Source organism: Ciconia boyciana, chromosome 2 (assembly GCF_034638445.1).
Source record: "Ciconia boyciana chromosome 2, ASM3463844v1, whole genome shotgun sequence".
Classification (NCBI taxonomy): Eukaryota; Metazoa; Chordata; class Aves; order Ciconiiformes; family Ciconiidae; genus Ciconia; species Ciconia boyciana.
This window is the reverse complement of record NC_132935.1, coordinates 168,840,330-168,868,069: the sequence shown is the minus strand read 5'-3', so window position 1 is coordinate 168,868,069 and position 27,740 is coordinate 168,840,330. Positions and strand designations below refer to the sequence as shown.

At 76.3% G+C, this 27,740-nt stretch overlaps 1 protein-coding gene across 3 annotated transcripts; it reads left to right on the top strand.

Moving 5' to 3' along the window:
- Positions 1 to 27,740, top strand: KCNH2 (potassium voltage-gated channel subfamily H member 2). 3 transcript variants are annotated; one of them, XM_072854955.1, is made up of 16 exons: positions 1 to 202; positions 1,226 to 1,456; positions 7,480 to 7,644; positions 7,897 to 8,337; positions 9,090 to 9,304; positions 20,573 to 20,998; positions 21,860 to 22,014; positions 22,162 to 22,247; positions 23,249 to 23,448; positions 23,519 to 23,771; positions 23,894 to 24,087; positions 24,389 to 24,488; positions 24,568 to 24,846; positions 25,173 to 25,359; positions 25,515 to 25,686; positions 26,218 to 27,740. In XM_072854955.1, exons 1-16 carry the CDS (start codon positions 127 to 129, stop codon positions 26,410 to 26,412), a joined length of 3,375 nt encoding a protein of 1,124 aa, XP_072711056.1. In that variant the 5' UTR covers positions 1 to 126; the 3' UTR covers positions 26,413 to 27,740. The 3 variants fall into 3 exon arrangements, with proteins under 3 accessions (XP_072711056.1, XP_072711055.1, XP_072711057.1); XM_072854954.1 differs by having other exon boundaries at positions 2 to 202; positions 21,860 to 22,247; XM_072854956.1 differs by lacking the exons at positions 1 to 202; positions 1,226 to 1,456 and adding an exon at positions 6,241 to 6,372 and having other exon boundaries at positions 21,860 to 22,247.

Below are 27,740 nucleotides of genomic sequence, written 5' to 3'. Positions count from 1 at the left end.
CCCGCCGGCGCCGTCCTTGGCTCAAGGGCAGCGGGACCCCCCGCGGCGCGGGGCCGCCTTCCCCCCGGGCCGGCGGCGCGGAGCGGAGCGGGGCGGGCGGCGGCGCTGCCCCATGGGCCGGGCAGGATGCCGGTGCGGCGGGGGCACGTCGCGCCCCAGAACACCTTCCTGGACACCATCATCCGCAAGTTCGAGGGACAGAGTGAGTGGGGCCGGGGGGGCCGGGTACCGGCGGGTACCGGGGGTGCGCGCGGCTCCGGGGCGGGCTCGGGGCGCAGGTGCCAAGCGGAGCCGGGCCGTGCCACCGCCTCCCGCCGTGGGCTGCCGGGGTGCTGCGGGGTCCCCCCGGTCCCCGAGGGTTGCCCGGGGTCGGCGGCAGCGGAGCCTCGGCGGCGGCGGGGGATCCCGGCCAGCCCGCGGCCTCCCAGACCCTCCGCGCCGGGCAGCGGGGTTGTGCGGGCAGCGGGGTTTGTGCGGGCAGCGGGGTTGTGCGGGCAGCGGGGTTCGTGCGGGCAGCGGGGTTCGTGCGGGCAGCGGGGTTCGTGGGGCAGCGGGGTTGTGCAGGCAGCGGGGTTTGTGCGGGCAGCGGGGTTGTGCAGGCAGCGGGGTTGTGCGGGCAGCGGGGTTGTGCGGGCAGCGGGGTTGTGCGGGCAGCAGGGTTGTGCGGGCAGCGGGGTTTGTGCGGGCAGCGGGGTTTGTGCGGGCAGCGGGGTTTGTGCGGGCAGCGGGGTTCGTGGGGCAGCGGGGTTGTGCGGGCAGCGGGGTTTGCCAGGGAGACGCTGTTTTCCCCGGCTGGGGGGCCCTGGCGCCTTTCTGGGGGTCAGGCCCAGAGCATCCCTGGGGGGACGGGGAGCGGCAGAGGGGCGATGCCACTCCTGGGGCCGGGTCGTGCAGTGTCACCACGCTGGGGACAGGCCACGTGCCAGGGGTGCCGCGGCAGCGTCGTGCCCTGCGGCGGGCTGGTCCGGCCTGGCCGAGCTTCTGCCCTCGGGCTGTGGCGCTGCTCCCCGGGGCCTGGGGCGGTGGGGTCCCCGCGGCGATGGTGGTGGTGCCGGCGGCTTGAGGGGTCCCCTGGGGAGCGAGCGGGGCGGCTTGGGGGGCGCTCGGTCACTGGGAGCGCAGAGCCGCGGCTGGATGGACGGCTGGATGGACGACGGACGGAGCGAGGCCTCCCCGTGGGGCGCCGGGCTGGGGGGCGCGGGGCTGAGCCTCCCCTCTCCCGCAGGCCGCAAGTTCATCATCGCCAACGCCCGGGTGGAGAACTGCGCGGTGATCTACTGCAACGACGGCTTCTGCCAGCTGTGCGGGTACTCGCGGGCGGAGGTGATGCAGAAGCCCAGCACCTGCGACTTCCTCCACGGGCCCCGCACCCAGCGCGGCGCCGCCGCCCAGATCGCCCAGGCGCTGCTGGGCGCCGAGGAGCGCAAGGTGGAGATCTGCTTCTACCGCAAGGACGGTAGGGACCCCGCGCCGCCGCGGCCGGCGGGGATTGACGGTTATTTGCGCGGGGGTGAAGGCGGCCGTCCGTCACGGGCAGACAGACCCTTGAGTTAACGGCCCGCCAAGGCGGGCGGCCGCGCGGTGCCCATCCATCAGCTGCGCCGGGCCCTGCCGCGCCGTGGGTGGCGCGCGGTGCCGACGCGGGCGGGAGCCTGGCACTGGTGGCTGGTGCCTGCGGGTTCTGCCCCACCAGCACCGGCACTGCCGGGGGTCCGCAGCCCTCCCCGGCTGCCGCCATGGCTCCCAGCAGGGCGATGGTACCGGGGGCCGCCGGTTGGGGTGCCAGGAATCCCCGTGCCGTGGGGCTGGGGCCGTGGGGTGGGAGCAGCGTGCTGTGACCCACCGCAGAGGACTGCAGCGGGGGGGTGATGTGGGGTGCGGGGCCACCACGCTGCCCCAGAGGAAGGACACGGGGAGCAGTGGGGGGCCACGATTCAGGGCAGCGCGGTCTGAGTGCCGGGGAAGGGGAGGGGGCAGCGGGGGGGGGCAGCCCCCGTCCTGCCCTGCCCTTGCTCTGCCGCGTGCCTTCGCTGGCCGGGGCCGGCTCCTGACCCACCGGCATCTGCTCAGCCACCCCCGTCCCGTGGGTCCGACTGCCCCACGGCTGCCCCACGGCTGGGCAGGACGCGGGCGCTGCACTGTGACCAGCCCCAGAGCGAGCCGTCGGGGTCGTGGGGCTTGAGCCTGCGTCAGCGGGCGTGCCGATGGGGGCCACCAGCCAGGCCGAGCACCGGGGCCGTGCTGCACCCCCTGCCTCGTTCCGGCGCTGCTGCTCCCGGGGTCCCTGCGCCGGGTGACTGCGCCAGCAGGTGGGTGCTGGGCCCCGCGGCGTCAGGGCCGGGGCCGGTGCCGGCGGCCCCGCGTTGGCGGTGCTGGGGCTGCCCCGCGCCGCGGCCCCGCTGGTGCCTGCGCCAGGTGTCCCGGCTCTGCGGCAGCTGTCTCCGGCTCTCAGCACCCGGCCCCAGTTCCGGCGCACGGAGTAAACAAAGCTGGTTCCCAGCTGCCGGCCCCGTGCCGCTCTGCCAGCAGCTGCCACGTGGAGCCGCGGCGGCTTCGGCTCCCCACGCCTGCCTGGCCTCCAGGGCACGGGGTGCCGGGGGGCCCGCCTGGGGCCAGGGCGGCCGCCGAGGGCTCCGGGAGCTGAGCCAGGGTGGGGGGGAACGTGGGGGGAGACCCCGGTCCCTGCCCTGGTCCCGTCCTGCCGCGTCCGGCCACGGCTCTGCAGTTGCTGCCTGGGCAGCCGGGCGCTGCGGCGCCCGGCACAGCCGGGGCTGGGAGCCGTGGCCGCAGCCGCGAGGCGGGCGCGCCTGGTGCCGGTGCACTTTGGACCCGTGTGTGGCACGCGGGGCTGGCGGCGCTTGATGAGTCCCCGTTAGGGCTGTGCTAATTGCCCGGCCCGTCGCTCGCTGGCTGGCGTGTGCCAGCGGACGGGGACGGGACCGGGGGTCCTGCCTGGGCCCGTGCCGGGATCCCCCTGGCCGCCACGCTCCCGGCAGCATCTGCGGCCGCTCCTGCCCGCTGCCCGCCCGCCCGCTGCCTGTGCTCCGTGCCTCGGGCCCCGGCACAGGCAGGCTGGGCAGGCAGCTCTGCCCACGGGGGAGAGGGTGGGGATGGGGTCTGTGTCCCCGGGCTCTGTCCCGGGCTGGGCGGGGGGCTGCTGGGCAGTGCTGCCGCAGGGCACCCCGGTGCCCCCAGCTGCCCCCACCCCTTCCCGAACAGCGCGGGGGCTCCCGGCACCCTGCCAGCCCCCCCCCCCCCCGGGCCTGGGCTCTTGGGTGCTGCTGTGGGACCCGTGGGGAGGCAGGATGGGGGGCGGTCCCGGGGGTGATGGGGCTTCCCCTGTCCGTGGGCCGGCGGGGGCACCCCGGGGCATGCGGCAGCGGGTGCCGGCGGGGCGGCTGGTGCTGCGGCAGCGCTGCCCGCGCCGCGTCCCCGGGGAGTGCGGTGTTTCCGACGGGATATTTATAGGCAGCAGCAGCCGGTGCGTGCGGTGGCCGGGGAGCTGCTCCTTAACCCCTCCCTGCCGTGACCGGGACCTCCCCGGGGCAGGGGGGCCGGGAGGGGGGCTCAGCGGGGACCCGGCTGCCCTCGCCCGTGGGGCAGGGGCTGCGTGGGGCAGGGGAGCAGGGAGGAGCAGCATTGGAGGCAGCGGGACCCCCCGGCCGCGTCTGACCCCCGGGATATGGGGTTTTCCTGTGCCCACAGATGCGCCCCGTGTCCGGGGGGCTGTCGCGGTGGGTCCTGGCCGCTGGCGCTGTCGGGGCAGCGGTGGTGCCGCTCGCGGGTGTCCCCTCTCCCCACCGGGCACAGCTCTGTGCCAGCAGCGTGCCACAGCAACCGGTGCCACCGGCCACCGCAGGGCTAGCACGGGGCGGGGGGCTCCGGCTGGGCTGCGAGAGCAGCCGTGGGGTGCTCGGGAGGAGGGAGGGGTCCCAAGGGGGCCGGAGGGGCCCCACCTGCTGCCCCACACCTGGCCCCTCGCCGCGCCTGGGGACCCCCAGCCCCAGGACCCCCCCAGGCAGCGGGGGGCAGGGACCCCGCCGCCGCCGCCTCCGGCCTCGCGGCGGGGCCCTGTCAGCCCCAGCGTCGCGGGCGCGGCTGCCATCGCTCGTCCCGTCGGTGCCCTCGCGGTCGTGCTGCGGCGCTGAACCCCGCTCCTCCGCCCCGGCAGCCCCCCTGTCCCGGCATGGCCCTGGGCTGCGGTTGTGCCGTGTGCGGCAGTGCCGTGCCGCGGGAGCCGGCTGGGCCCCGCCGCGTCGCCAGCCGCTGCTGCAGCCATTAGTTTTGAGTGACGTTGTTTATACAGCCCCGGCGCTGCCGGGGACGCCGGAAGGTCACGGCGGCTGTGGGGGAGCCGCGTCCCCACAGGGACGGCCTTGGGCTCACCGGGGCAGCCGCTGCGGTGCTGTTCTGCGGCGGGGAGGGGGCCAGAGCCCGGCTATGCCCGGGCAGAGACCCCCCAACGCCGCCGACGGCCTTCGGGGTTAGCCGGGCCGGCAGCTGCAGCGCGTCCCTGGCTGTCGGCACGGGCTGGGAGCCGGGCGGAGGGCGTGAAGGAGCCGCATCGGGTCCCCGGTCCCGGCCTGCCCGGCACGAGCTGGCACGACCGGGTGCAGGCACTCCCCCTGTGCCAGGAGGGCTTCCCCGGCCAGGCCACGGCCCACCGCGGGCACCACGCTGGCACCGCGCTGGCGGCGCGGCGGCCACGGGCCGGGAGGCCACGCGAGGAGCGTCGGGACACGTCAGCTCCCGCCGGCGCTGCCAGGGCTGCCCGGGCAAGGTCGTGCCCTCGCCGCGGTGCGGGAGCCAGGCCAGGCGCCGGCGGTCTCAGCCCCGCGGGGGCGGCGGGCGGCACGCCAGCGCCGGCGTGGGGTGTCCGGGGGGGGTCCCGGGGCAGCGCGGGACGGGGATCCCGGCAGGGTTGGCGTGGGGGAGCGGCGACGGGCGCGGGGTGCTCGTGCCCGGCGGGGCCTCGGCTCACAGCACTGGGGTGCAGAGCGCGGGGTCCCCACGGCACGGTGGGTGCGGTGCCCTGGGGCGTGCAGCGGGGAGGGGTGCGCGGCGCGGTCTAAGCTGTGCCGCGGGGTGGGGGTGTGGGGTGCGGGGTGAGTGCGGGGTGTGGGGGTGCGGGGTGCGGGGTGGGGGTGTGGGGTGGGGGGTGCGGGGTGAGTGCGGGGTGCGGGGGTGGGGGGTGGGGGGGTGCGGGGTGAGTGCGGGGTGTGGGGGTGCGGGGGTGCGGGGTGGGGGTGTGGGGTGGGGGGTGCGGGGTGAGTGCAGGGTGTGGGGGTGCGGGGTGGGGGTGTGGGGTGCGCGGTGCAGGGTGGGGTGGGGTGGGGGTGGGTGCACGCGGTGGGGTGGGGGTGGGGTGCGGGGAGCCGGTGGCAGCGAGGGGCGGGGCGGGGCGGGGTGGGGGCAGGGCGGGCGGTGGGGTGTGGCCCCGGTGCTGCCCCCTGGCGGTCGCGAGGAGCAGCGCAGCCCCGGCGGGAGGGGGGGTCCGGGGGGGGGATGGGTGTGTGGGGCGCGCGTGGGTGCGGGGGCAGGGAGAGGGGGTGGGGGTGGGGATTTGGGGCGCAGGGCTGGAGGCCCGTGGGTGCCTTTGGGGTGCAGGGCGCGCCCTGAGCGGGGAGCCGCCAGCCCCCGCCCCCCATGGGGGACAGTGGGTCCCCGTCACTCGTGGCCGGAATCCCCGAGTCCGGGGGGCCGTGGGGGGTGCAGGAGCCCCCCAGTCCTGGAGGGGGCAGCCAGTTCGTGCGCGGGGCCTGGCACGGGGGCGGGGCACGGGGGAGGGGCGGGGGGCTGTGCGGGGCGGGGGGCACCGCGCTGCGGGCGGGGGCAGCCCCAGCGTTTCGGTGCCCCGAGCCCTGCGCCCCACCCGGGGTCCCCCATCCCTGCTGCACCCCACGACGGGGCCCTGTCCCCGCAGCCCCCCCGAGGCCCCGCGCCCCACTGCCCGGCCCCACGGGTGGCGGCCCGGCGGCGGCGGCGGGGGCCGGCCCGGGACCCCGGGTGCGCGGCGTGGCGTGGCGTGGCGTGGCGTGGCCGTCCCGCGGCGCCAGCGGCGGCTGCCCACGGCCATATTTAGGCATAAAGCCGGCGCGGCGGTGCCGGTGCCAAGGGCCGCAGCCCCGGAGCTCGGCGGCGGGGCGGGGGGGCGGCTGGCGGGGGAGGGGGCCGCGCACCGGGGGGGGTCCCCTCCGTCACCCGGGGCGGCCGAGGCCACGGCCGGGCCCGGGTGTCGTGTCCCCCCCCCCGCGCCCCCCGCACCCCCCGGCCCGTGTGGGTGCAGCCCCGGTGTGGGTGCAGCCCCGGGGGGCGCGTGGGGTGGGGGCCGTGGGACCCCGACCCCCGCCCGGAGGCCCTGCCGGCAGCAAGGTGAGTGTGCCCGGCGCGGGGGTCCCGCCGCGGCCCCTGCCCCACGGCCGGAGCCCGGCGGGCAGCGGGACGGGGCAGCCGCGGGCGGGGGGCCGGGGGCCGGCCGGGCCCGGGGGGATCAGCGGGATTAGGATTTCCCGCGGGAGCCGGGCGCAGGGTGGGCGAGGATGAGGCAAAGCTGTGGGCAGCGTGGGGCGGCCATGTGTCGGTGCTGCTAATCCCCCTGCGGCGGGCGGCCTGGACGGGGACCCCGCTTCGGCCCGTGGCGTGTGCCGTGACCTTCCGTGCTGTGCCGTGCCGTGCCGTGCTGTGCCGTGCCGTGCCATGCCGTGCCGTGCCGTGCTGCGCGTTGTCGTGCCGCACGCCTCCTGCGCCGCTGGCCCCCTGCCCACGGCCCCACGTGCGGGCAGGGATTCCCCACGCGGGGTTGGGGACGGTGCGGGTGCCGGTGCCAGCTGGCGGCTGCCGTGCTGGGCTCCCCGGCGCAGGCGGCTGGGCCTGCTGCCAGCGGGGGGGACGCCGTGCGGGGGCGCAGCGGGGGCCGCGGCTCGGGGGGGGCGACGCGGGGACGATCCGGCACCCCGGCGTCGCGCACTTGTTCCCCCGCCCCGTGTCCTGCTGCGCCACTGCGGGTGCTGGGGAGAGGCCAGGGACGCTTGCGTGGCGGGGGGCTGCGGAGACCCCCCCGGCAGCCCCCGGGGTGGATGGGGACCGGCGGGGCTCCAGCTGCGCAGCGGGATTAACGCCGCAGATGTTAACAAGTCGCGAGCGGCTTAAGCCTGGCCCGGCACCCCCGCTGCCCCTGGCGCTGCCCCCCCCCGGCCCCCGCCCCCTGCAGCCCCCCTGCCTGCCCCGCACGGCCCCTGGGGCGTTTTGGGGGGCGCTAGGGACACGGGGCCCCTCCCACCCTCTCGTGCCTCAGTTTCCCCCCATGGTGCAGCTGCAGCGGGGCTGGCACTCTGCTGAGTCAGCAAGTTCTTGTCCCCCAGGGCGGGGGGCAGGAGGGGGGTGCCCAGCACAGGGCGGGGGGCAGGAGGGGGTGCCCAGCAGGGCCGGGGGGCCGTGCCGCCGCGGTGCTGAGCCCCCCCCTCCCCCTCCCCCTCGCAGGCAGCTGCTTCCTGTGCCTGGTGGACGTGGTGCCGGTGAAGAACGAGGATGGGGCCGTCATCATGTTCATCCTGAACTTCGAGGTGGTGATGGAGAAGGAGCGCCCGGGCTCGCCCGGCAAGGACACCAACCACTGGGTCACCCCTGCCAACTGGTTCCCCGCAGGTAGGGCTGGCGCCGGGGCACCGGGCGCGCGGCACGGCTGGGGGGGCTTGTGCCGGCACCGCTGCGTTGGGCGCAGCGCTGGGGCTGCCGGGACCCCCCGCTCCTGCAGACCCCGCGTCCCGGGCTCTGCCGAAAGCACCGTGCCGCACGGCACGTGGCGAGGGCGGCGGGTGCCCCGGACGCCGGTGGGCAGCACCCGCGGGGTGGGTTTGGCGAGCGGCCCCCGACCCTGCCCCTTCCTCCTCCGCCCAGGGCGCAGCAAGTCCTTCAGGCTGAAGCTGCCGGCGCTGCTGGCGCTGGCGGGCAGCAAGCAGTCGCTGCCGCAGGAGCCGCCCGACGCCGTCGTCGTGGACTTCTCCAAGCAGAGCAGCGAGTCTGGCCCCGAGGAGGCCACCTCCTCGCTGGAGCCCAGCTGCCCGGGGGGGGCCCAGCCCGAGGACCAGGCGGCGCTGATGGGGGACGGGCCCCCCGAGCCCCCCGTCACCCACTCCTCGCCACGTGCCGACCGCCTGGCCCTGCAGGCCGCCTTCTCCAACTGCAGCCTGGCCCGGAGCCGCTCCTGCGAGAGCGTCCACAGCGTGCGCCGCGCCTCCTCCGTCGACGACATCGAGACCATGAAGGGCGAGGGCGACAAGCGCTGCCACAACCGCCACGCCAGCGCCGGCGCCAGCATGCACCGTGGCTCCAGCACCGGTATGGCGCTGCTGGCGCACCGCGGGATTTGCACGCGCCGGTGCCGGCACCCGCAGCTTCTCGCCCCGGCGCCGCGTGCGGCCGTGGGGTGAAGTCATTAGTGCTGGCGGCTCGTTAGGGCCAGGGCCGTCTCCGGGCGCTCAGGTCGCCGGGGCGGCTGTCAGCCGCAGCCGGCGCAGGGCCGCGGTGGCACCCGTCACTGTCAGGCCCCTCATCGCTGTAATGCTCTGCGCTGCCAGCGGCTCCGGTGCCCGGTGGCCCCCCCCCCCCGCCTCGCCCGGTGTGGGGTGGGCTGGGGCAGCCCCGAGCCCCCCCCACGTGGCACTGAGCCCCCCACGCCTGGCGGGGAACCCGCGGCTGCCCCGGGGTGCCCCAGCCCATCCCGGATGGGGGGCTCACACCCCCCCCCGCCCCGTCCCGCCGCCCCCGCCAGCGCCCAGCCCCACCCGCGCAGCCCCCGGTCCCCCTGGCAGCGCTGGAGCGGGCAGCAATGGCCTCGTCAGCCCCCGATCGCGCTAAGCACGTTAGGGAAGGGGAAAATAATGATATTAACGGTAAACGGTAGCAAGCTGTCGGGTCGCGGTCCTGCAGTGCCCGGCTGGGGAGCGCCCCCGTCCCGGGGCTCCCCGCTCCCCTCATCTGCCTTGGGACCCCCCACCCCGGGGCTCCCCGCTCCCCTCGCCTGCCGTGGGACCCCCACGCTGGGGGACAGCGGGGCCATGCCCCCCCGTGGTGATGGTCCCCCCGCCCAGGGGCCATGAACAACGTCCGGAGCGCCCTGCTGAACTCCACCTCCGACTCGGACCTGATGCGCTACCGGGCCATCAGCAAGATCCCCCAGATCACCCTCAACTTCGTGGACTTCAAGGCGGACGCCTTCCTGGCCGCGCCGCCCGGCGAGAAGGAGATCATCGCCCCCACCAAGCTGAAGGACCGCACCCACAACGTCACCGAGAAGGTCACCCAGGTGAGCCCGCGGGCGCCCGCTGTGCCGCCGGCCGGCGGAGGTGGCCGGGCAGTGCCGGAGGTGGCCGGGCGGTGCTCAGGGCACGGCCAGAGCCCGGAGAATGCTCTGCACGGCAGCTGGCTGCCAGAGCTCGCGGGGAAGCGTTGGAGCTCACAGGGAAGCGTTGGAGCGTGCGGGATGATGCTGGAGCTCGCGGGGCGATGCTGGAGCGTGCGGGATGACGCTGCAGCTCGCAGGGAGGTGCTGGAGCGTGCGGGGAGGTCCCGGATTATGCAGGATGCTGGAGCTTGCGGGATGATGCGGGAGCTCGCGGGGAAGCGTTGGAGCTCACAGGGAGGTGCTGGAGCTCGCAGGATGATGCTTGGAGCTCGCAGGGCGATGCTGGAGCGTGCAGGGCGATGCCGGAGCTCGCAGGGCGATGCCGGAGCTCGCAGGGAGGTGCTGGGGGCTGCGGGAGGGAGCTGAGGACACGGCTGGGTCCCCGGGGTGCCCCCGCCCGGCGGGGTGCCGAAGGGGCCGGCTCGAGCAGGGCTTGCCGGGGCGGGTGTGAGGTGCGGGGCTGTCGCTGGCTGTGCCAGGAGGCCGCTGTCCCCCACCCCGTGGGATCGGGAGGGTCCCTGTCACTTCCCTCGGGGGGGATCGGCCGGGGTGGTCCCGGCCACGGTGCTCCCTGTGATGGGGCGTGGGGATGGGTGCCGTGGCGGGGTGGCACGTGCCTGGCACAGACGGCACGTAGGGTCCCGGGGGGTCCCCCAGCGGGGAGCACGGGGCAGGCACCCCCCCCCGGACCGGGGCGTCCCTCGGCCCTGGCTCCGTCCCAGCACGGGCACAGGCCCCGGTGTCATGGCAGGCCGCCCCGTGCCACCGGCTCACCGCAGCTCTTCGTGCCCGGGGTGCCGGGGGGCTGGCGGTGGCGGCTAATCCTTGGCACGTTGTGTAACTGCCATCTGGCTGCGGGGAGCAGGCGGCGGCTGCTGCTTAATTACACCCTGATTCCAGCTCCCGCTAATGAACCGAAAGCTGCCGGGGGCCGGCGGGCTGCTGGGACCCCGTCCGTCCCCGCTGGGAGGGCTGCGCCGGGGCCTTGGGGACAAGGCAGAGGGGACAGAGAGGGGGTCCCCCCTCTCCCCGCCCCCTCTTCCTTGTCCCCAAGCCCCCGGGGCAGCCCCGCGCTATCGCTTCTCCCCGGGGGACCCTGGCAACTGGCGGGGGATGGAGCTGCCCGGGTGCATCTGCCCGCGGTCCCGGTCCCCGAGCAGCCCCGGCCCCCCCCTCCCCCGGGCCTCCCCCGCCCCTGCCACGCGTCTGCTCGCACGCACCGGGGGGGCCCCGTTTGGGACCCCCTGCTCCCACGGGCAGCTCCCGGCCCTGCTGCTGGGGCTCCTCTCCCGGGAGCGCTGGGGTGGGCGCCCAGCCCCGCTCCCCTTGCCGGGTGCCGGAGCAGCCGTGGGACCCTGTCCGGGGTGGGGGACCCCGCCCCTGCGGGCGCAGGGCTGGGCCCCCCCGCAAACCGCTCTCCCCACCCCTTGCAATGCGCCGGCTGGCCTTCCCCGTTCCTCTCCAGCGCGCTAACGAGCAAAGAATCCTGATTGTCTTTGCTGTGTAATTAATTCCGATGCTGTGGCGGCTGGCGCTGTGCGGGCAGGCAGCTGCCTGCACCGAGCCTCGGTCATTCCCTCCTGCCCGTAACCTCCATCACCGCACGGTGCCCGGCAGCCGGGGGGATGCGGCTGCCCTCCCCGGGGCCGGCCCTGCCCCACAGCACCGGGGCAGGGGGCTCGGCCGTGCCCCGGCCGTGCTGGGCTCCCTCGGGTGGGAGCACCCATCGCCTCCCCGGGACGGGGTGGGGGTCCCCACCGAGGCGCCCGCTGCCTGGCACGCGCCTGCCGAGGCTGGATCGGGGCAGAGCTGGGGGACACCGCGTGCCGGCACGGTGGACCGCGTGCCGGCGTGGCACGGGGAGCGGGTGGCGGCGAGTGAGCACCCGTCGGGAGGCGTGGGGGCGGCCGCCGTGCTCAGGACCCTGCCAGCGGGTTGTGGGGCAGCCCCGGCTCAGGTGCGGCGAGCCACCGGGCTGGCGGCACTGGGGGGGGCCGGGGCTTCCAGGCGGCGGCACCGTGAATCATCCGCAGTGACGGCAGCCAAAGGAGCCCGCGCACCGCCCGCTCCCGCAGCTCCCGTCAAGGTCACCGCACGCTCGGGCCTACCGGCCGGCCCCAGCCAGCCGCGCTGCGCCAGCCCGGCGGGGACGGGGATGGGGACGGGGCCTGGCACGGCCGGGCTGGTGGCTGGTGCCGGGCGATGCGGCCGGGGAGGCACGAGGCCCTGCTGCCACGCAGGGAGGAGCAGAGGTGCCGGCGACGGATGCTGCGGCATCCCGGCGGCTCGTGGCAACACTGGGGACCCCCGCCCTGGTCCGGCGGGGACCCCTGCCCGCGGTGCGGCAGGATGGTGCCGGGGCTGTGACCGACCCGGACGAGCGCCGGTCTCCAGCATGGCGCGGTGGCGGAGCGTGTGCCCGGCTCGCCTGCCCGCCGCGGTGCGGTGGAGGCCGGGGGGCCGCGCGCTGCGCCCGTCTGTGGGGAGCCCCGGCCCCACTCAGGGCTGGTGGGTGCCCCGCGGTGCCGCTGGCCGGGAGGGGGGGACCACCGGGAGCCGCTGCTGTTGACGGTGGGCGGGAGCGAGGGTGGGGGGCGCGGGGAAGCGCCCCCTCGACGGAGCGGGTCCCGCCAAGCCCGGGCCCCGCTGGCAGCCGTGGGGTGAGGACGCCGCGCCCCGGGGTCGCCCCTCCGCCGGGGCCGGGCAGGGGCCGTGGGGGCTGCGGGCCGCGGCGCTGGGCGGGCGCGGCGGGGTCTCGCTGCCAGGGCTGGGCGGCAGCCAGGGACGCCGGGACCGGCGGTGCCGTGAATCAGCCTGGGGCTGCCTGGGGCTGCCAAGGAGCCCCCGCGGCCAGCTCAGCCCGTCCCCGTCCCCGTCCCCGTCCCCGTCCCCGTCCCCGTCCCCGTGTCTCCTCGTCGGGGCGGCTGTCCCCGCAGGGGGGCTCGGGGGTCCCTTGGGGGACGGGGCTCTGCAGGCAGCGGCTGCCGGGCTCGGGGCGGGCAGGGGGCTGCCCGCGGGGCCGCCGGGTGCGGGGGACCCCAGGGAGTGGCGCGCCGCCCCCCCCCCCCCCGGTGCCTCAGTTTCCCCGCGGGGGTGTTCCCGGTCCCTCCCCGCGGCGTGACGGGCCCGCGGGGAGTGGCGGAGGCTGGAGCCGGGGGGCGGCTGCCGGGCGGGGAGCGGGACCGGCGGAGGCGGGCGGCGGCGGCGGCGGGGGGGGGCTCGGGGGGCTCCCGCCCCGCTCCATCTGCCGCCAGCTCGGGGCAGCGCCGGGCCGGGCCGGGCCGGGCCGGGATGGGGGGCGGCGGGGGGCGTCGCGGGGCTCTCCCCGCTGAGCGCGATCATGGCCCCGGCGCGGCGCGACAGCGGCGACCGCCCCGACGGGGACCGCAAGAGCGGCCGCGTCCGCCGCGCCGTCCGCATCTCCAGCCTGGTGGCCCAGGAGGTACGGGGGACAAGGGGGGCGGGGGGCGGGTCTGGGGGCGCGGGGGTCCCTCCCGCCGTGCCCCCGCCGACGGCACCGGCTGCCCCGGGCCCCGGAGCCCCCCCGACCCCCGGCCCCGCGGCTCTGCCGGGCACGGGCACGGCCCCGGCCCCGGCCCGGAGCGGGGGGCGGCCGGCCGGGCCCCCGCGGAGGGAACGGGCTCCCGGGGCTCGTCCCGCCGCCAGTGGGCGTGGGGTCCCGGGGCCGTTCCCACGCGGGGCTGGAGCCCCCCCGGGGCGGCGCGGCCGGGAGGGACGAGCCGGGATGGGGGGAGGGGAGCGGGGGGGCACCGGGGGCCGGGGCAGGCGGGGGCTGCGGGGGGCTGAGCGCCCCCCGTGTCCGCGGCCGGTGGGGCCAGAGGGCCGGGAGCCGCCGCGTCGGCTGGGCTCTAGCCCACCGCCGTGGGTGCCGTGGGCCGGGGCGGCGTGGGGCATCGCCCGCCCACGGGCACCCTGCCACCCACCCGGTGCCACGGCCGGGCTCGGCGCTGCGTCCGGCTGCACCGCGGCGGTTGTTGCGTAGCTGTGGCCGTGGCCGTGGCTGTGGCGCGGCGAGGGCTGTTGTCACACGGCTGCTCGGCGAGGTCCCCAGAGCGTGCTCCCCGTGGCTGTCCCATCGACGGGCGGCTTGCGGCACGGTGGTGCGTCCGCGGTGGCACGGCTGCGGTGGCCAGGGCGTGGGGCGGTGTGGGTCAGCGCCAGGGCCGCTCGGTGTCTGCGTCAGCAGGTGGGGGTCGGGTGTTGGGGCGGGCACACCGCCCCGTGGGGACGTCACCCCGTCACAGGGCTCGTCACCCCACCCTGCTGCCGGTCCCGCGGGGTGTTGGTGCTGTCGCCGTGCTGTCGGCAGCAGGGTGCCTGCATCGCCTCCCGGCCCGGGGTGGCCGCCCGTCCCCGGTGTCCATGTCGGGGGGTGCCGAGGGAGCCGCACCGCTGCCGCAGCTCAATGCCGTGAGTACCGGCCACTGCCGCCGCCACCGCCGAGGTGGGGACAGTCGGGCATCGGGGCGTCCCCACCGCCGCAGCGCCTGCCACGCACACTGCTAGGGCGGCCGGGTGCCTCCGCGGCCGGTTGTGCCGGTGCTTGCTGATGGTCGGTGCTTGTCATGGTGGAGAACGTGTTCGGTGATGCTGACACCGGCACCTGCGAGGGCGACAGGGCTGTCACGGCTGGTGTTGGGCACCTGCGCTGGCGGTGGCTGCTGCGGCCGTGGGGCCCCACTGGCACCGCGGGCCATGGGTGTCCTGCTTTGGGTGTCCCTGACGGTGCTGCGTACCCCGTCAGCGCTGGTGTGGGGCGGCCGGCATTGGGCGGCTCTGCCGTGTGTGGTGATGCGGGGAGTCGGTGTGCGGTGGGTGTTGGTGTTCCGGTGTTGGGCGTCCCGGAGGGTGCTGGAAACCTGCTGGTGGGGGGTGCCCGGTGTCTGGCAGTACCGGTGCTGGTGCGGGTGTTGGGTGCTGGTGTTGGTGTGCGGTACCTGGGCGGGTGTTGGGTGGGTGCCGGTGTCGGTGTTGGGTGACTGTGCAGGTGCCAGGTATCTGCCCGTGCAGGGGTTGGGTACCTGCGGGTGCTGGGTGTCGGTGTCGGCGCTGGTCCGTGGGTGCCGGTGCGGGTGTTGGGTGGCTGTGGGGGTGCTGGGTGTCTGCTTCAGGGGGTCTGTCAGTGCGGGTGTTGGGGGTCCGGGGGTTTCTGTGGGGGGTGAGGTCTGCGCTCGGGGCTGGAGGAGCTGGTGCGTCGGCACCCACCAGGTCTCGGTGCCGGACGGTTTCGCCACGGGTGCGCGGTGTCACCGCAAGCGCTGGTGTCAGCGCAGGCCTGGCAGCGCTGCGGGCAGCGGGCTGCCGGGGCGAGGGGTGTCGGGGTGTCGGGGCTCTGGGTCACGGCAGGGTGCGGGCGCGCCCACGCATCGGGTGGCGGTGGCTGGGGGTGGCCCCCGGCCGCGGGTCGGGGTATTTGCGGCAGCGAGGGGGCTGCGCCCCGTGGGCGCGGGTGTCTGGGTCGCGGCAGGTGCCGCGCCGGGTGTCTCCGGGTGTGCGGGCTGGGTGTTGGGTGCCAGTGTCACAGCAGGTGTCGGCGTACGTGTCACTGCGAGCGCGAGGTGCCACGTGCCTGCGCCGGGGCGGTGTACGTGTCACCGGGTGTCGGCACCGCGGATATCTGTGTCACGGTGACTGATAGGTGTTGTGTCACCGCAAGCGGTCCCGCTGCCTGTCGGCGTCACTGGTGTGGCACCGTGCCCTGCCGGGCCGGCGTGGCTGTCCGCGGCTGGGGGGCCAGGGTGTCACCGCGTGTCAGCCCCGGCACGGGCGCGTGGTCTGGGCTGAGGGTCTGCGCCAGCTGGGGGGTCGGGTGCTCCTGTGACGGGTGCAGGTCTGCGACGGTGCCGGGCACCGGGATGTGGTGGCCGTGCCCGCCGGAGCTGTGCCGCACGTGCCGGGCACGTGCGTGGGGAGTCCCCGGCCCCTCGCCGCGCCACCCCTGAACCTCGCATTGCACGGGGGGGCTGGGGGCTGTCCCCACGGCTGGGGGGGACAGGGGGGCTGGGGGCTGGCCCGGCGGCTGGGTGGCACGGCGGGGGGCTGTCCCCTGCAGTGGTGCAGCAGTGGGGGGTGTCCTGGGTCCTGCCCCCCCCAGATACAGCACTGGGGGTGTCCCTGGGTGACGCAGCGGTGACGTCTGGGGACAGGGCAGGGTGTCGCAGCCCACTGGGGTCCCGCTGTCCCCCTGCGATGCTGGGGGTCCCCGGCTGTGCCCGGGTCTGGGAGGGTGGGGGCTGCAGGGGAGGTGTGGGTGCTGGGGCTGCCCCCCGGCCGTGCAGCCCTGGGGGCCGGGGGTTCCGGGGCGGCCCCAGGGGTCTGCGGGGCCTGGGACGGGGCCGTGTTGGGGGGTGGCTGGGTGCTGGGGGTGGGGGTGCACGGGGTGGGGGTGCATCCGTAGGGCTGATGGGGTGGGGGGCATCTGCGTGGGGCTGACGGCGTCTGTTCCCTCTCGCCCTCCAGCCGTCCGTTCTCAGCTGCCTGCGGGGCCGGGGGTTCCCCCAAATGGGTGTCACGGGCTGGGGGGGGCCTGGGTGGGATGTGGGCACAGGGTCTGTGCAGCCCCCGGGGGTCCGGCCTGCCCCCGCCCCGTGCCCGTGGGGTCTGGGTGGTCGGCCTGTGCCGGCGTTTGGGGAAGGGGCCCACGGTGCCCCAGTGGCGGGGGGTCCCCGGGGGCCCGGGGGCTGCCCCCGTGCGCGGCCGGACCCTCCTGTCCCCAGCCCCCCTCCCCCCCCCCGCGCTCGGGGGCTTCCGCAGGCCCCGGGGCCCTCTGCCGCCATCCGGCCCCCCGGCCCCTCGCCCCCCCACCGCCCCTGCGTGGGGCCGGGGGCAGGAGGGGGCCCCCCGGGGCCTGCGGGCGGGAGTGGGGCCGGTGCTGGGGCAGGGAGCGGGGGGTCCCGGGCGAGGACAAGGGGGTCGCACCAGGTGGAGCAGGGGCGCGGAGCTGGGGGGTTGGGGGCCCTTGGGGGCGGCGTGCGGCCCTGCCGGGGCCGGGGGCTCCGTCCCCGCTGCTCCGTCCGCGCTGCCCGCGCTGCAGGCAGGGATTTGTCCCAATTTGGCGCGGCAGCTGGGTTAATTTTAGAGGCAGGAGCCGGCTGGTTGCTGGAGCCGCCCCCCCCGCCCCGGCTCCCCCCGCCCCCCCTGCCCCGGCTAAAAATGGAGCCGGGCTGGCAGAGCCGCAGCTTAAAGGGGCAGCCGGGACGGGGCCGCCGCGGGCTCCCGGGGCTGGGGTGCGCGGCCGGGACCCCCATGGGGCCCCCACCCCCCGCGGGCGGCGCCGGAGCCGGGGGGTGCTCTGCCCCGCCGTCCCTGTGCCCCCGCCGTACCCCTGTCCCCGTGTGTCCCCAGGGTAGCGCCGGCCCCCTGGCCCCCTGCGTCCCCGTGGGACCCCAGCCCCGCGTGTCCTGCAGCATCCTCACCCCCTGTCCCTCCCCCGCGGTACCCCGACCCCCTGCGTCCCCACGGTACCCACGACCTCGCGAGTCCCCGTGGCAGCGTGACCCCGTGTGACCCCGCAGCGGCATGACCCTGTGTGCCCCTGTGGCACCCGTCACCCCCCCTGCCCGGGGGCGGCACGTTTGGGACACGCAGGGGGGGCTCGGGGCACAGCCCCCCGGGAAGGGGCGTGCGAACGGCCCCTGCGCTGTTTTGGTGCGCGGCCCCCCCGTGTGCCGGGACCACCCACCGTGCGTGCCACACGCGTGGTCTCGTCCCTCCCCGTCACTCGGCGTGCGGGGACACGGGTGCCAGCGGGAAACCCCTGCGCGTGGGTGGCAGCGGGTGAGTCAGGGCTGACAGGAGCCGCGGCGCGTCCCCAGCGCTGTCGCTGCGCGTCCCCGGCGCTGCCACCGCATCGGCACGGCTGTTCCAGCGGCAATTCCCCAGGCCGTGCCCTGGGCACGCCACACACCCCACGAGGCCGCGAGGGCCAGTGGCCCCTGGGGACGGGGCGACGGGGGCCGTGCGTCCCCCCCGGGGGTGTCCCCTGCTGCCCCGTGTCCCAAGGTGGGGGTGGTGGCAGCGGGGGGGACGTTTTGGCTGAGCCGGCGGGACGGGAGCGGCGTTCCCGGGCCTGCGAGCACCGCGCAGGTGTACGGGTGCTCGCGGCGTGTTCGTGGCACGCTCGCGGCGTGCTCGCGGCGGGCTCGCGGCGTGCACGCGCACCACGACGACGTCCCGCTCACCGCCGCGGGGCCGGGCTGCGTCCCCCCGCCCCAGGCACCGGTGCCAGCACCGGCGCGGTGCCCGGTGGGCCGAAGGGCCGCCGGTGGGGTCGGGACGTGCATGTGTGCGTGTGCGTGTGCGTGTGCGTGTGCGTGTGCGTGTGCGTCCCCACCTCGTCCCTGCTGGGCCAGCAGCCCCCTGGGCTCGCTGCCCCCTGGGCTCGCTGCCCGCGGTCGCCTGCGGCCGCACCGGGGGTCCCCGCCGCGGGGTCCCGGCCCCGAGGCCACGCCAGGCCGGGCCCCCCGAGTGTCGGAGGGGTTAAGGGCGGCGGGGGGGGGCACGGCCCCGGCCGTGCCGCGGGGGCGGGGCAGGCTGGGAGAGATTTCCGCCCCAATAATTTTCCTCTCGGCTGCCGGCGGTGCGGGGCTCCCCCCGCCGCCCCCCGCCGCCCCCCGCCGCCGCCGCCGCCGAGGGGTGCCCGGCTGCCGCGCTCGGCCGGGCCGGGGGGCGGCGGGGGGCGGCGGGGGGCGGCGTGGGCCGGGCCCGGCCCCACGGGCGGCCGTGAGGATGCTGGCGTCGCTCCTGCAGCTGCTCCAGGAGTTGCCGGGCCCCCCCGCCGCCCCCGCCCGGGCCCCCGCCGGCCCCATGCCCGGCGTCTCCCTCTGCGGCACCTGCCTCCGCCTGGACGGCCGCGCCGCGGGGCAGAGCCCGGAGCAGAAGGGACCGGGGGGGGCGGGGGGGGGGTCCGGCCGTGCCCCCGGGGCTGCTCCGCGCGGGGGGTGGCGCCAGGCCCACCCGGGGCACCCGCGGTCGGGCTCGGGCTCCGTGCCCCGGCGCGGGGTTTCGCGTGGGTCCGTGCGGCCGCCTCTCGCCCGCGGAGCCCCCAACCCCCGGCCCCCCCCGGGCGGTGCCCCCCGGGCCGGGGTCCCGCTCTCGCAGCGCGGGGGCTGCGGCGGCTCGGCGCGGCCCGGGGCCGGGGGCGGTGGGCAGGGGCGGCCCCGGAGCCCCTCACCCGCGCCTCGGGACCGCGCGCCGTGACCGGGGGGGGGCCGGGAGCGGGACCCGGGACCCCTCGGCCGGGCAGGGCTGCGCGGCGATCGGGGGGCACGGCCGCGGTGGCATCGCCCCGGCTCCCCTCCCAGCCCCCCCGCGTACCCGGGGCTCCCTGCGGAGCGGCTGGAGGGGGCCGGCGGCCACCGGCCCCGGGGCTGCCCGCGCCCCGCGGCCGCCCCGAGCGGGGGCCGGGGCCGTGCCCGTGCCCAGCCCGGCTGTGCCCCGCGGGGCTGCCCCCGCACCCTCTCCCCGCCGCAGGCCCCTCTGCCCCGCGGGGCCCGTTCACCCGGTCCCTATTTATAGCCGGTGCCCCCCGTCCCGGGCCGGTACATGTAATCCCCGTGCCAGGCCGCCGGGACGGACGGGCGCAGCTGCCGGGCACCGCCGTGCCCCCGGAGCCCTGCCCCGGGCCGCGGGTGCTGCACGTACGTGCGCGTTTGTGCACACGCGTGTGCGCGGCAGCGCTGGGGTGGGCAGCGGCCCTGTGGGGTGCGGGAGGGCCCTGCTGGGGGCAGGGACGTGCCGGGGGGGGGGGGGGCAGCCAGGGCGGCGCCTGGGGGGGCTGTGCCCCCCGGGTGGGGATGCCCTGCAGGGGCGTTTGCGTGCCAGCCCCTGGTTTCCGTGGGTGGTGGGCGCTGCCTGCCCGGCCCTGCCTGGGGAAGGACGGGGGGCTCTCAGCAGGCAGTCCCGCTGAGGGTGGGAGAGCTCCCTGCACCCCGCTGCGCCCACTGCGCCCAGTGCGCTTACTGCACCTGCTGCGCCCGCTGTGCCCACTGCACCCAATGCACCCACTGCGCCCGCTGCACCTCCTGTACCCGCTGCGCCCACTGCACCCAGTGCACCCACTGCACCTGCTGCACCTCTTGCGCCCACTGTGCCCACTGCACCCAATGCACCCACTGCTCCCGCTGTGCCCGCTGCACCCACTGCTCCCACTGCACCCGCTGTGCCCACTGCACCCAGTGCACTTACTTCACCCGCTGCTCCCGCTGTTCCCGCTGCACCCGCTGGGCCCACTGCACCCACTGCGCCCGCTGCACCTCCCACGCCCGCTGTGCCCATCGCACCCAATGCACCCACTGCACCTGCTGCATCCACTGCGCCCGCTGCACCTCCTGTGCCCGCTGTGCCCACTGCACCCACTGCGCCTGCTGTGCCCACTGCACCCGCTGCTCCCAGTGCTCCCATTGCACCCGCTGTGCCCACTGCACCCGCTGTGCCCAATGCACCCGCTGCTCCCGCTGCCCCAGCTGTACCTTCTGCACCCACTGCCCCCGCTGCGCCCGCTGCAGGGGTCCCGCTCCCTGACCAGGGCAGGGACCCGGCTGGGAGCAGCCCCAGCCCCACAGCCCAGCCCCACGTTGCGTGGGGGCGGCGAGGGCCCCGTGGCGCTCGTGCCCGGCAGGCCTGGCGCAGGGACAGGCCGGGGCGCCTGTGCCAGCCCGCAGCTGCGTGGCCGTGTGCCTCCGGGGCTGCTGGCCCTGCTTTGGCAGCAGCTGCGCTGGGGTCCCGCTGGAGCAGGGCTCGGCGCGCCCGGGGAGCCCGGGCAGAGCTCCGGGGCGGCTGCCGCTGCTTTGGGGGCGGCACGGGTCGGGGGGCGCGGGGAAGCGCCTTGGCCGAGGGCAGCGTCGTGTCCATGCGGGGGGTGGGCGTTTGCAGTGGGGCAGCGTCTCCGAGGCAGGAGGGGGCTCGCGGGGCGGCTCTGCGGTGTGCCAGCCGCCCCCTCCGTGCCCCTCGTCGCCAGCTCCGGGGTCCCGCCGTGCCCCCGAGCATCCTGGGGCTGCTGGGACCCGCCGGAGCAGCCCCCAGCCCAAGGATGCTCTGCCTGCGGCTGGCGGGGACAGCCCCTGCTCGGGGACCGGGGGGGCTGGGGAGCTCCGTGGGGCGGCGGGGGCGGGGGGGGCACAGGAGCTGAGCCCCTGCCCGCCCGCCCAGGTGCTGTCGCTGGGCGCCGACGTCCTCCCGGAGTACAAGCTGCAGGCGCCGCGCATCCACAAATGGACCATCCTGCACTACAGCCCCTTCAAGGCGGTGTGGGACTGGCTCATCCTGCTGCTGGTCATCTACACGGCCATCTTCACGCCCTACTCGGCCGCCTTCCTGCTCAACGACCAGGAGGAGGCCCGGCACCACAACTGCGGCTACTCCTGCAGCCCCCTCAACGTGGTCGACCTCATCGTGGACATCATGTTCATCATCGACATCCTCATCAACTTCCGCACCACCTACGTCAACTCCAACGAGGAGGTGGTCAGCCACCCTGCCAAGATCGCCATCCACTACTTCAAGGGCTGGTTCCTCATCGACATGGTCGCCGCCATCCCCTTCGACCTGCTCATCTTCGGCTCCGGCTCTGAGGAGGTACCTGCCGCCCCGCCGGGCTGCCGCGGTGCCGTGCTGGCACCGGCTGTGCCGCGCCCTGGCTGGACTGGGTGTTCTTTTAGGGCTGGGTCCTCCCACAGGGTGATGCTTGGGGGTCCCACACGTGCCCCCAGGCCGGGGCTGGGTGCCCACGGTGCCGCGGTGGGTGCCGGGGCACTGGGTGCTGTCCCCTGGGTGCCAGGTCCTCCCGCGGGGCAATGCCCGGGGGTCCCACACGTGCCCCCAGGCCGGGGCTGGGTGCCCACGGTGCCGTGGTGGGCGCCGGGGCGATGGGTGCTGGTGTGGGCGCAGGCAGCACGTGGCGCTGAGCGCAGGCGCGGGCGAATCTGGGTCTGGCCCTGGGGGACCCCCGTGCCCCAGCGCCGATGGAGCAGTGCCGTGCCGCGCTCGGCGGGGGGGTTAACTGTCTCCCTGCCGCGCGCCTCTGTGGGACCCCCTAGCACCAGGGGGGTCTTTGCCCCGGGGGCAGGGGGGGGAATGGGGGCGCCTGAGCCTGAAGGGGGGAGAGGGGCCGGGGCGCACGTGGCAGGGGCTGGCACGGGGTCCCGGGGCAGGATGGGCCCCAGCACCCTGCGCCCGTGGGGCTGGGGGTGCCCAAACCTGGGGCCAGCGGCCGGGGGGGCACCGGGAGGGCTGGGCCTGGCCGCTGCCTGCTCTGCCTGGTCCTGTGCTGGGGGGGGGGGATCTGCCCGGGGAGGAGTGGGGGGCTCTGCGGGGGGCAGGGCTGCCCTTGCCCGCAGGGAGAAGGGGGTTCCGCGGCAGGGCAGGTCCGGGGGGCTGGGTGGGGGTGTCGGCTGCAGCGGCCCTCGGTGACCCCCGCCGCGTCCCCCTCCGCCGCAGACCACCACCCTGATCGGGCTGCTGAAGACGGCGCGGCTGCTGCGCCTGGTGCGAGTGGCCCGCAAGCTGGACCGCTACTCCGAGTACGGGGCGGCCGTGCTCTTCCTCCTGATGTGCACCTTCGCCCTCATCGCCCACTGGCTGGCCTGCATCTGGTACGCCATCGGCAACGTGGAGGGGCAGAGCATCGGCTGGCTCCACTCCCTGGGCGACCAGATCGGCAAGCCCCTCAACGCCAGCAACCCCCTCTACGGCCCCACCATCAAGGACAAGTACGTCACCGCGCTCTACTTCACCTTCAGCAGCCTGACCAGCGTCGGCTTCGGCAACGTCTCCCCCAACACCAACTCCGAGAAGATCTTCTCCATCTGCGTCATGCTCATCGGCTGTGAGTGCCCCGGCGCGCGCCCCGCGCGGGGGCTCGCTGGGGGTCCTGCCCCGCCCCGCCCCGCCGCCGGGCAGGGCACGCGCGGGGGCGCGCGGGGGCGCGCGTGAGCGTGGGGGTGTGTGTATGTGCGTGTGCGGGTGTGCACGTGTGCGTGTGAGCACGCATGGGGGGGCATGCATGTGTGCCTGTGAGCGTGCGCGTGTGCGTGTGAGCGTGCGTGTGTGTGTATGTGTGCACGTGAGCGTGCGTGTGAGCGTGCGCGCGTGTGTGGGCATGCATGTGTGCGTGTGAGCGTGCGCGTGTGCGTGTGAACGTGCATGTGTTGGAAGTGTGCGTGCGTGGGGGTATGCACGTTTGCGTGTGAGTGTGCATGTGTGTGTATGTGTGCGTGTGAGCGTGCGTGTGTGGGCACGCATGTGCGCACGTGTGTGTGTGGGCATGCATGTGTGCGTGTGAGCATGCGGGGGTGTGCGTGTGTGAATGTGCATGTGTGTGTGAGCGTGCATGTGTGCGTGTACATGTGTGTGTGAACGTGCGTGTGTTGGGAGCGTGCATGCGCGTGTGAGCGTGCGTGTGTGTGTACGTGTGTGTGAACATGCATGTGTTGGGAGCGTGCGCGTGTGGGCGTGCATGCGTGCGTGTGAGCAGACATGCGTGTGTGTGAACGTGCACGCGTGCGTGTGAGCATGTATATGTGTGCCAGAACTTGCACATGCACGCAGGTGTGAGCGTGCACGTGCGTGAGCACGCACCGCGGTGCCCGTGAGACGGCTCCGCGTGGGCGCGGGCCGGCCGCGCGCACGCGTGCGGGCGAGCGGCTGCGTTCGGGGTTGCGGGTGCGCGCGCGGGGCCGTGTCTCCGTGGGGCGACGGTGAGCGTGGGCGCAAAGGCCGCGTTTCCGGGGGGAGCCCGGCGGGACCCCCCCGTGCCCGCCGTGGGACGGGAGGCGGGGGGAGCGGCGCTGGGGGGGGCTGCCCCTCACCCCGCTCGCCCCGCCGCAGCCCTGATGTACGCCAGCATCTTCGGGAACGTGTCGGCCATCATCCAGCGCCTGTACTCGGGCACCGCGCGCTACCACACGCAGATGCTGCGCGTCCGCGAGTTCATCCGCTTCCACCAGATCCCCAACCCGCTGCGCCAGCGCCTGGAGGAGTACTTCCAGCACGCCTGGTCCTACACCAACGGCATCGACATGAACGCGGTGAGCGCCCGGCCGGCCGGCGGCACGCCGTGTCCCCCCGCAGCCCCCCGTGACCCGCCGTGTCCCGCAGGTGCTGAAGGGCTTCCCCGAGTGCCTGCAGGCAGACATCTGCCTGCACCTGAACCGCAGCCTGCTGCAGAACTGCAAGCCCTTCAAGGGGGCCACCAAGGGCTGCCTGCGCGCCCTGGCCATGAAGTTCAAGACCACCCACGCCCCCCCCGGGGACACGCTGGTGCACGCCGGGGACGTCCTCACCGCCCTCTACTTCATCTCCCGGGGATCCATCGAGATCCTGCGCGGGGACGTGGTGGTGGCCATCCTGGGTGAGCCCCCCGGGGGACCCGGCGCCGGGGCGGGGGTGCCCCCTCCAGCCCTGGGTGCAGCAGGCAGCAGGGGCTGTGCCGCCCCCGCCGTGCCCCATGGGCTGAACATCCCCCCCCCCCAGGGAAGAACGACATCTTCGGGGAGCCGCTGAACCTGTACGCGCGGCCGGGGAAGTCCAACGCGGACGTGCGGGCGCTGACCTACTGCGACTTGCACAAGATCCACCGCGAGGACCTGCTGGAGGTGCTGGACATGTACCCCGAGTTCTCCGACCACTTCTGGTCCAGCCTGGAGATCACCTTCAACCTGCGCGATGTGAGGGGCCGCGGGGGGGGGCACGGGCTGCGGGGCGGGCACCCATCCTGCCGAGCCTGGGGGGGGTCCCGAGCGAGCTGGGGGGGGGGCCCGGCGCGAGGGACGCTCAGGGATGGGGGACAGTCGCCCTGGGATGCCCACCGGCGTCGCCTGGCTGGCGGGGGGGCACCGCACCGAAAGCCCCCCGGCCCCCGCGCCCCGTGCTGCCCACGCGGCTTCCCGCCGCCCCCCGGTCCCTGCCAGCCCGGGGTTGGGGGGTCTGGCGGCCCCCCCCGGTCTCATCCCCCCCCCCTCCCCGCAGACCAACATGATCCCCGGCTCCCCGGGCAGCGACGAACTGGACAGCGGCTTCAACCGCCTGCGCAAGCGCAAGCTCTCCTTCCGCCGGCGCACGGAGAAAGGTGGGATCGGGGGGCTGGGGGGGACTGGGGGGTCCGGACCCCGAGGGGCCGCGGTGACCCAGGGCCTGTCCCCCCGCAGACGCTGCCAACGCCGGGGAGCTGCGGAGCGGGCAGAAGGCTCTGCGGCTGGGCAGGAGCTGCCAGGCGCCCGGGGCCCCGCGCGGGCCGGCCGAGTGGGAGCCCTGCCACTCCAGCTCCCCCTCCAGCTCCCCCTCCAGCGACGAGGACGAGCCCCCCGCGCCCGGGCCGGGGGCTGCCGCGCTCTCCCCCTTCCGCAGCGCCCGCCCGGGCGGCGAGGCCCCCGCGCCTGCCGAGGCCGAGGAGTGCAAGGGCAGCGACATGTGCAACCCGCTCTCAGGTGGGGACGGGGACGAGGGGGCTCAGGATGGGGCGGGGGAGTTCCCCCCCTACTCAGGGTTCTGCAGACCCCTCCGGCAGCTCCCGAACCCCCATGCCGGTAGCTCCGCCTGCCCCCCCCCCAGATCCCCGTCCCGTGCCCTACGCCTTCCCCTGCAGCCTTCGCCCCTGCACCCCCTCTGCCTTTGCATCCCCGCGCCGCGCCTGGGGGGGGGGGGGGGCTCTGTGCCTGCGGGGGACGCATCCCCTTTGCACCCCCGCTCTGTGCCTCCTGGGAGACCCTAAGGGCACTGATGTTTCCCCTCCCCACCCCCCTTGCCCTTACAGGAGCTTTTTCGGGGGTCTCCAACATCTTCAGCTTCTGGGGGGAGAGCCGGGGGCGGCAGTACCAGGAGCTGCCGCGCTGCACCATCCCGGCTCACGCCGCGCTCAGCATCCCGCTGCCGTCCATGAGCCGCCGCCAGCGCTCCGAGGTGGAGACGCGGCTCGACCTGCTCCAGAAGCAGCTCAACAGGTACCTGGGGGGGTTAGCAGGGGCAGCACGACCCCATGGGAGCCCCCCAATCGCCCCCTTTGGGGGCGATTGGGGGGCTCCCATGGGGTCGTGCTGCCCCGCAGCGCGCAGTGCCCTGCACGCGCCCCGACACGCGTCTGTCTGTCCGCCCGCAGGCTGGAGACCCGCATGGCCGCGGACATCAGCTCCATCATGCAGCTGCTGCAGCGTCAGGCCACCCTGGTGCCGCCCGCCTACAGCACGGTTTCGTCCCCCCACCAGCCCCCCGGCCCCCCGTGTCCGCTGCAGCCCGTCCTCCCCATCACCCCCATCCAGCCGCTCTCTCAGGTGAGCACAGCCCGGTCCCCAGACCCCCAAGTTTGGGGCAGCCCCTCTCCTGTGCCCCATCACCCCGTCTTCCAGCCCCATTGCGGGTTGGGGTCACACCTGAGACCCCCAGGCTTGGGACAGCCTCTCTCTTGTGCCTCATCACCCCATCTTCCAGCCCCATTGTGGGCTGTGAGCCCCCCAAGTTTGGGGCAGCCCCTCTCCTGTGCCCCATCACCCCGTCTTCCAGCCCCATTGCGGGTTGGGGTCACACCTGAGACCCCCAAGCTTGGGGCAGCCCCTCTCCTGTGCCCCATCACCCCATCCTCCGGCCCCGCTGTGGGTTGGGGTCACTCCTGAGACCCCCAGGCTCGGGGCATCCCCCCACCCCCCGTGCCCCATCACCCCATCTTCCAGCCCCGTTGTGGGCTGTGAGCCCCCCAGGCTTGGGGCAGCCCCTCTCCCGTGCCCTGTCACCCTGTCCCCCAGCCCCACTGCCCGCCAGCGCAGCCCCCGGCACGGCGGTGACGCCGGCTGCCCTCGCTCCCGCAGGTTCCAAGCTACCCGGTGCCGCTGGAGCTGCCGCACGCCCCGGACCCCCGCGACGAGCCGCCCCCGCCACCGGACGTGGTGCTGCTGGTGGAGCCGACGGCCGCCCCGCCACGCCGCCTCTCCCTGCCCGGACAGCTGGCCACCGCGCCGGACACACAGACGCTGCATAGACACTGCTCCGACCCCGGGAGTTAATGGGCAGGGCAGGGACGGGGCCGGGACCCCCGGTGCAACGGGACGCGGGACCCCCGTCCCCAGGACGCTGGCCGGGCCGGCGGGCTCCGGGCCGCCGTCCCCCACGGACGATCGCTCCCGCTGCCGGCAGCCCGCGGGGGGGGCGGCGGGAGCCCCTGGGCACCCCCACGTTAGCTGGCCTAACCCGGGGGGCCAGGCCCCCCACCCCGCCGCCGCGCCGGCGCTTCCAGGGCTCGGCTGGCAGGACTGTTGGACGCCTGCTGCTCTTCGCCTCCCCTTCCTCCTCCTCCTCCTCCTCCTCCTCCTCCTCCCCGTAGCGCCACGGTGGGCACGGGCCCACAGCCCCTTCCCCAGCCAGACCCCCGGCCGGCCGGGGCCGCGCTGCCCCACAGCCAGAGCCCTCCCTGGGGACGCTGGGGCCGGCAGCGCGACGGGAGGAGCGGGGGGGGCTGTGGGGGTGTGCACACGTGTGTATGCGTGTGTCACGCGTGTTCCCACGTGCGGCGGGTCTGCCTGCCTGCACTCGCCCTGTCCGTGCGTGCGTGCGTGCGTGTGCACGTGTGTGTGTGTGTGCACGTGTCTGTGTGTGTGTGTGTGTGTGTGTGCGCGCACATGTGTGTGTACCCGTGTCCTGCACCCTGGCACGCCGCGGGTGTCTGGGGGGGCTCCTGCTGTGCCAGGGCACCCGTGCTGCTCTCTCGGGACAGACGGCCAGGCTGTGCCCCTGCATACGTGTGCGTGCGTATGTACGTTCACCCCAGCCATGCGTCCCGCCCGCCGTGGCACGCGTGCGCACACGTGTGCACCCATGTGCACGCGCGCGCCCGCGTGTGCCGGGCCGCGGCGCGGGGCGGTGCGTGGCCCCCCCCCCCGCGTCCCCGTCCTTGGCCTGGCTGTGGGCGGCCCTGCCGGGGGACGTCTGCGTGCCCGTGGGGCAGCGCCGTGTGTCCGGGGGGCGGCCCCCTCCCCAGCCACCGGTGCCCCTCAGCTCCCCCCAGCTGGGGCCCACCCGGCCGCTCCCCCCGCACAGCAGGGGGCAGGGGGGTGCAGCCCCCCCAGCATCGGCCCAGCCCGCGGTGCCGCCCCACGCGCAGCGAGGGGGACGCCCCGGTGGGGAGGGGGCGCGGGCAGGGCCGGGGGCCGTGGGGCTGCTGCCCGCCCACCCACCCGCTCGCCCGCCCGCCGGCTCCTGGTAGCGTGTGCCGTGTTCGTGCCGTCGTCCCGTCGCCGGGCGCTGCGTGTGCCCGAGCCGCTGTTTCACGCAGCCTGCATGTCGCCTTCGCGGTAGGTGCCCCCCGCCCCCCCCAATAAACCGGACGGAGACCCCG

Excerpts from the sequence above, each read along its gene's own strand:
- KCNH2 (XM_072854954.1), top strand. The coding sequence starts at position 127 with ATGCCGGTGCGGCGGGGGCACGTCGCGCCCCAGAACACCTTCCTGGAC. Across the intron at positions 8,338-9,089 it reads GCACCGTGGCTCCAGCACCG|GGGCCATGAACAACGTCCGG; the intron begins GTATGGCGCTGC and ends CCCCCCGCCCAG. Across the intron at positions 23,449-23,518 it reads ACGGCATCGACATGAACGCG|GTGCTGAAGGGCTTCCCCGA; the intron begins GTGAGCGCCCGG and ends CGTGTCCCGCAG.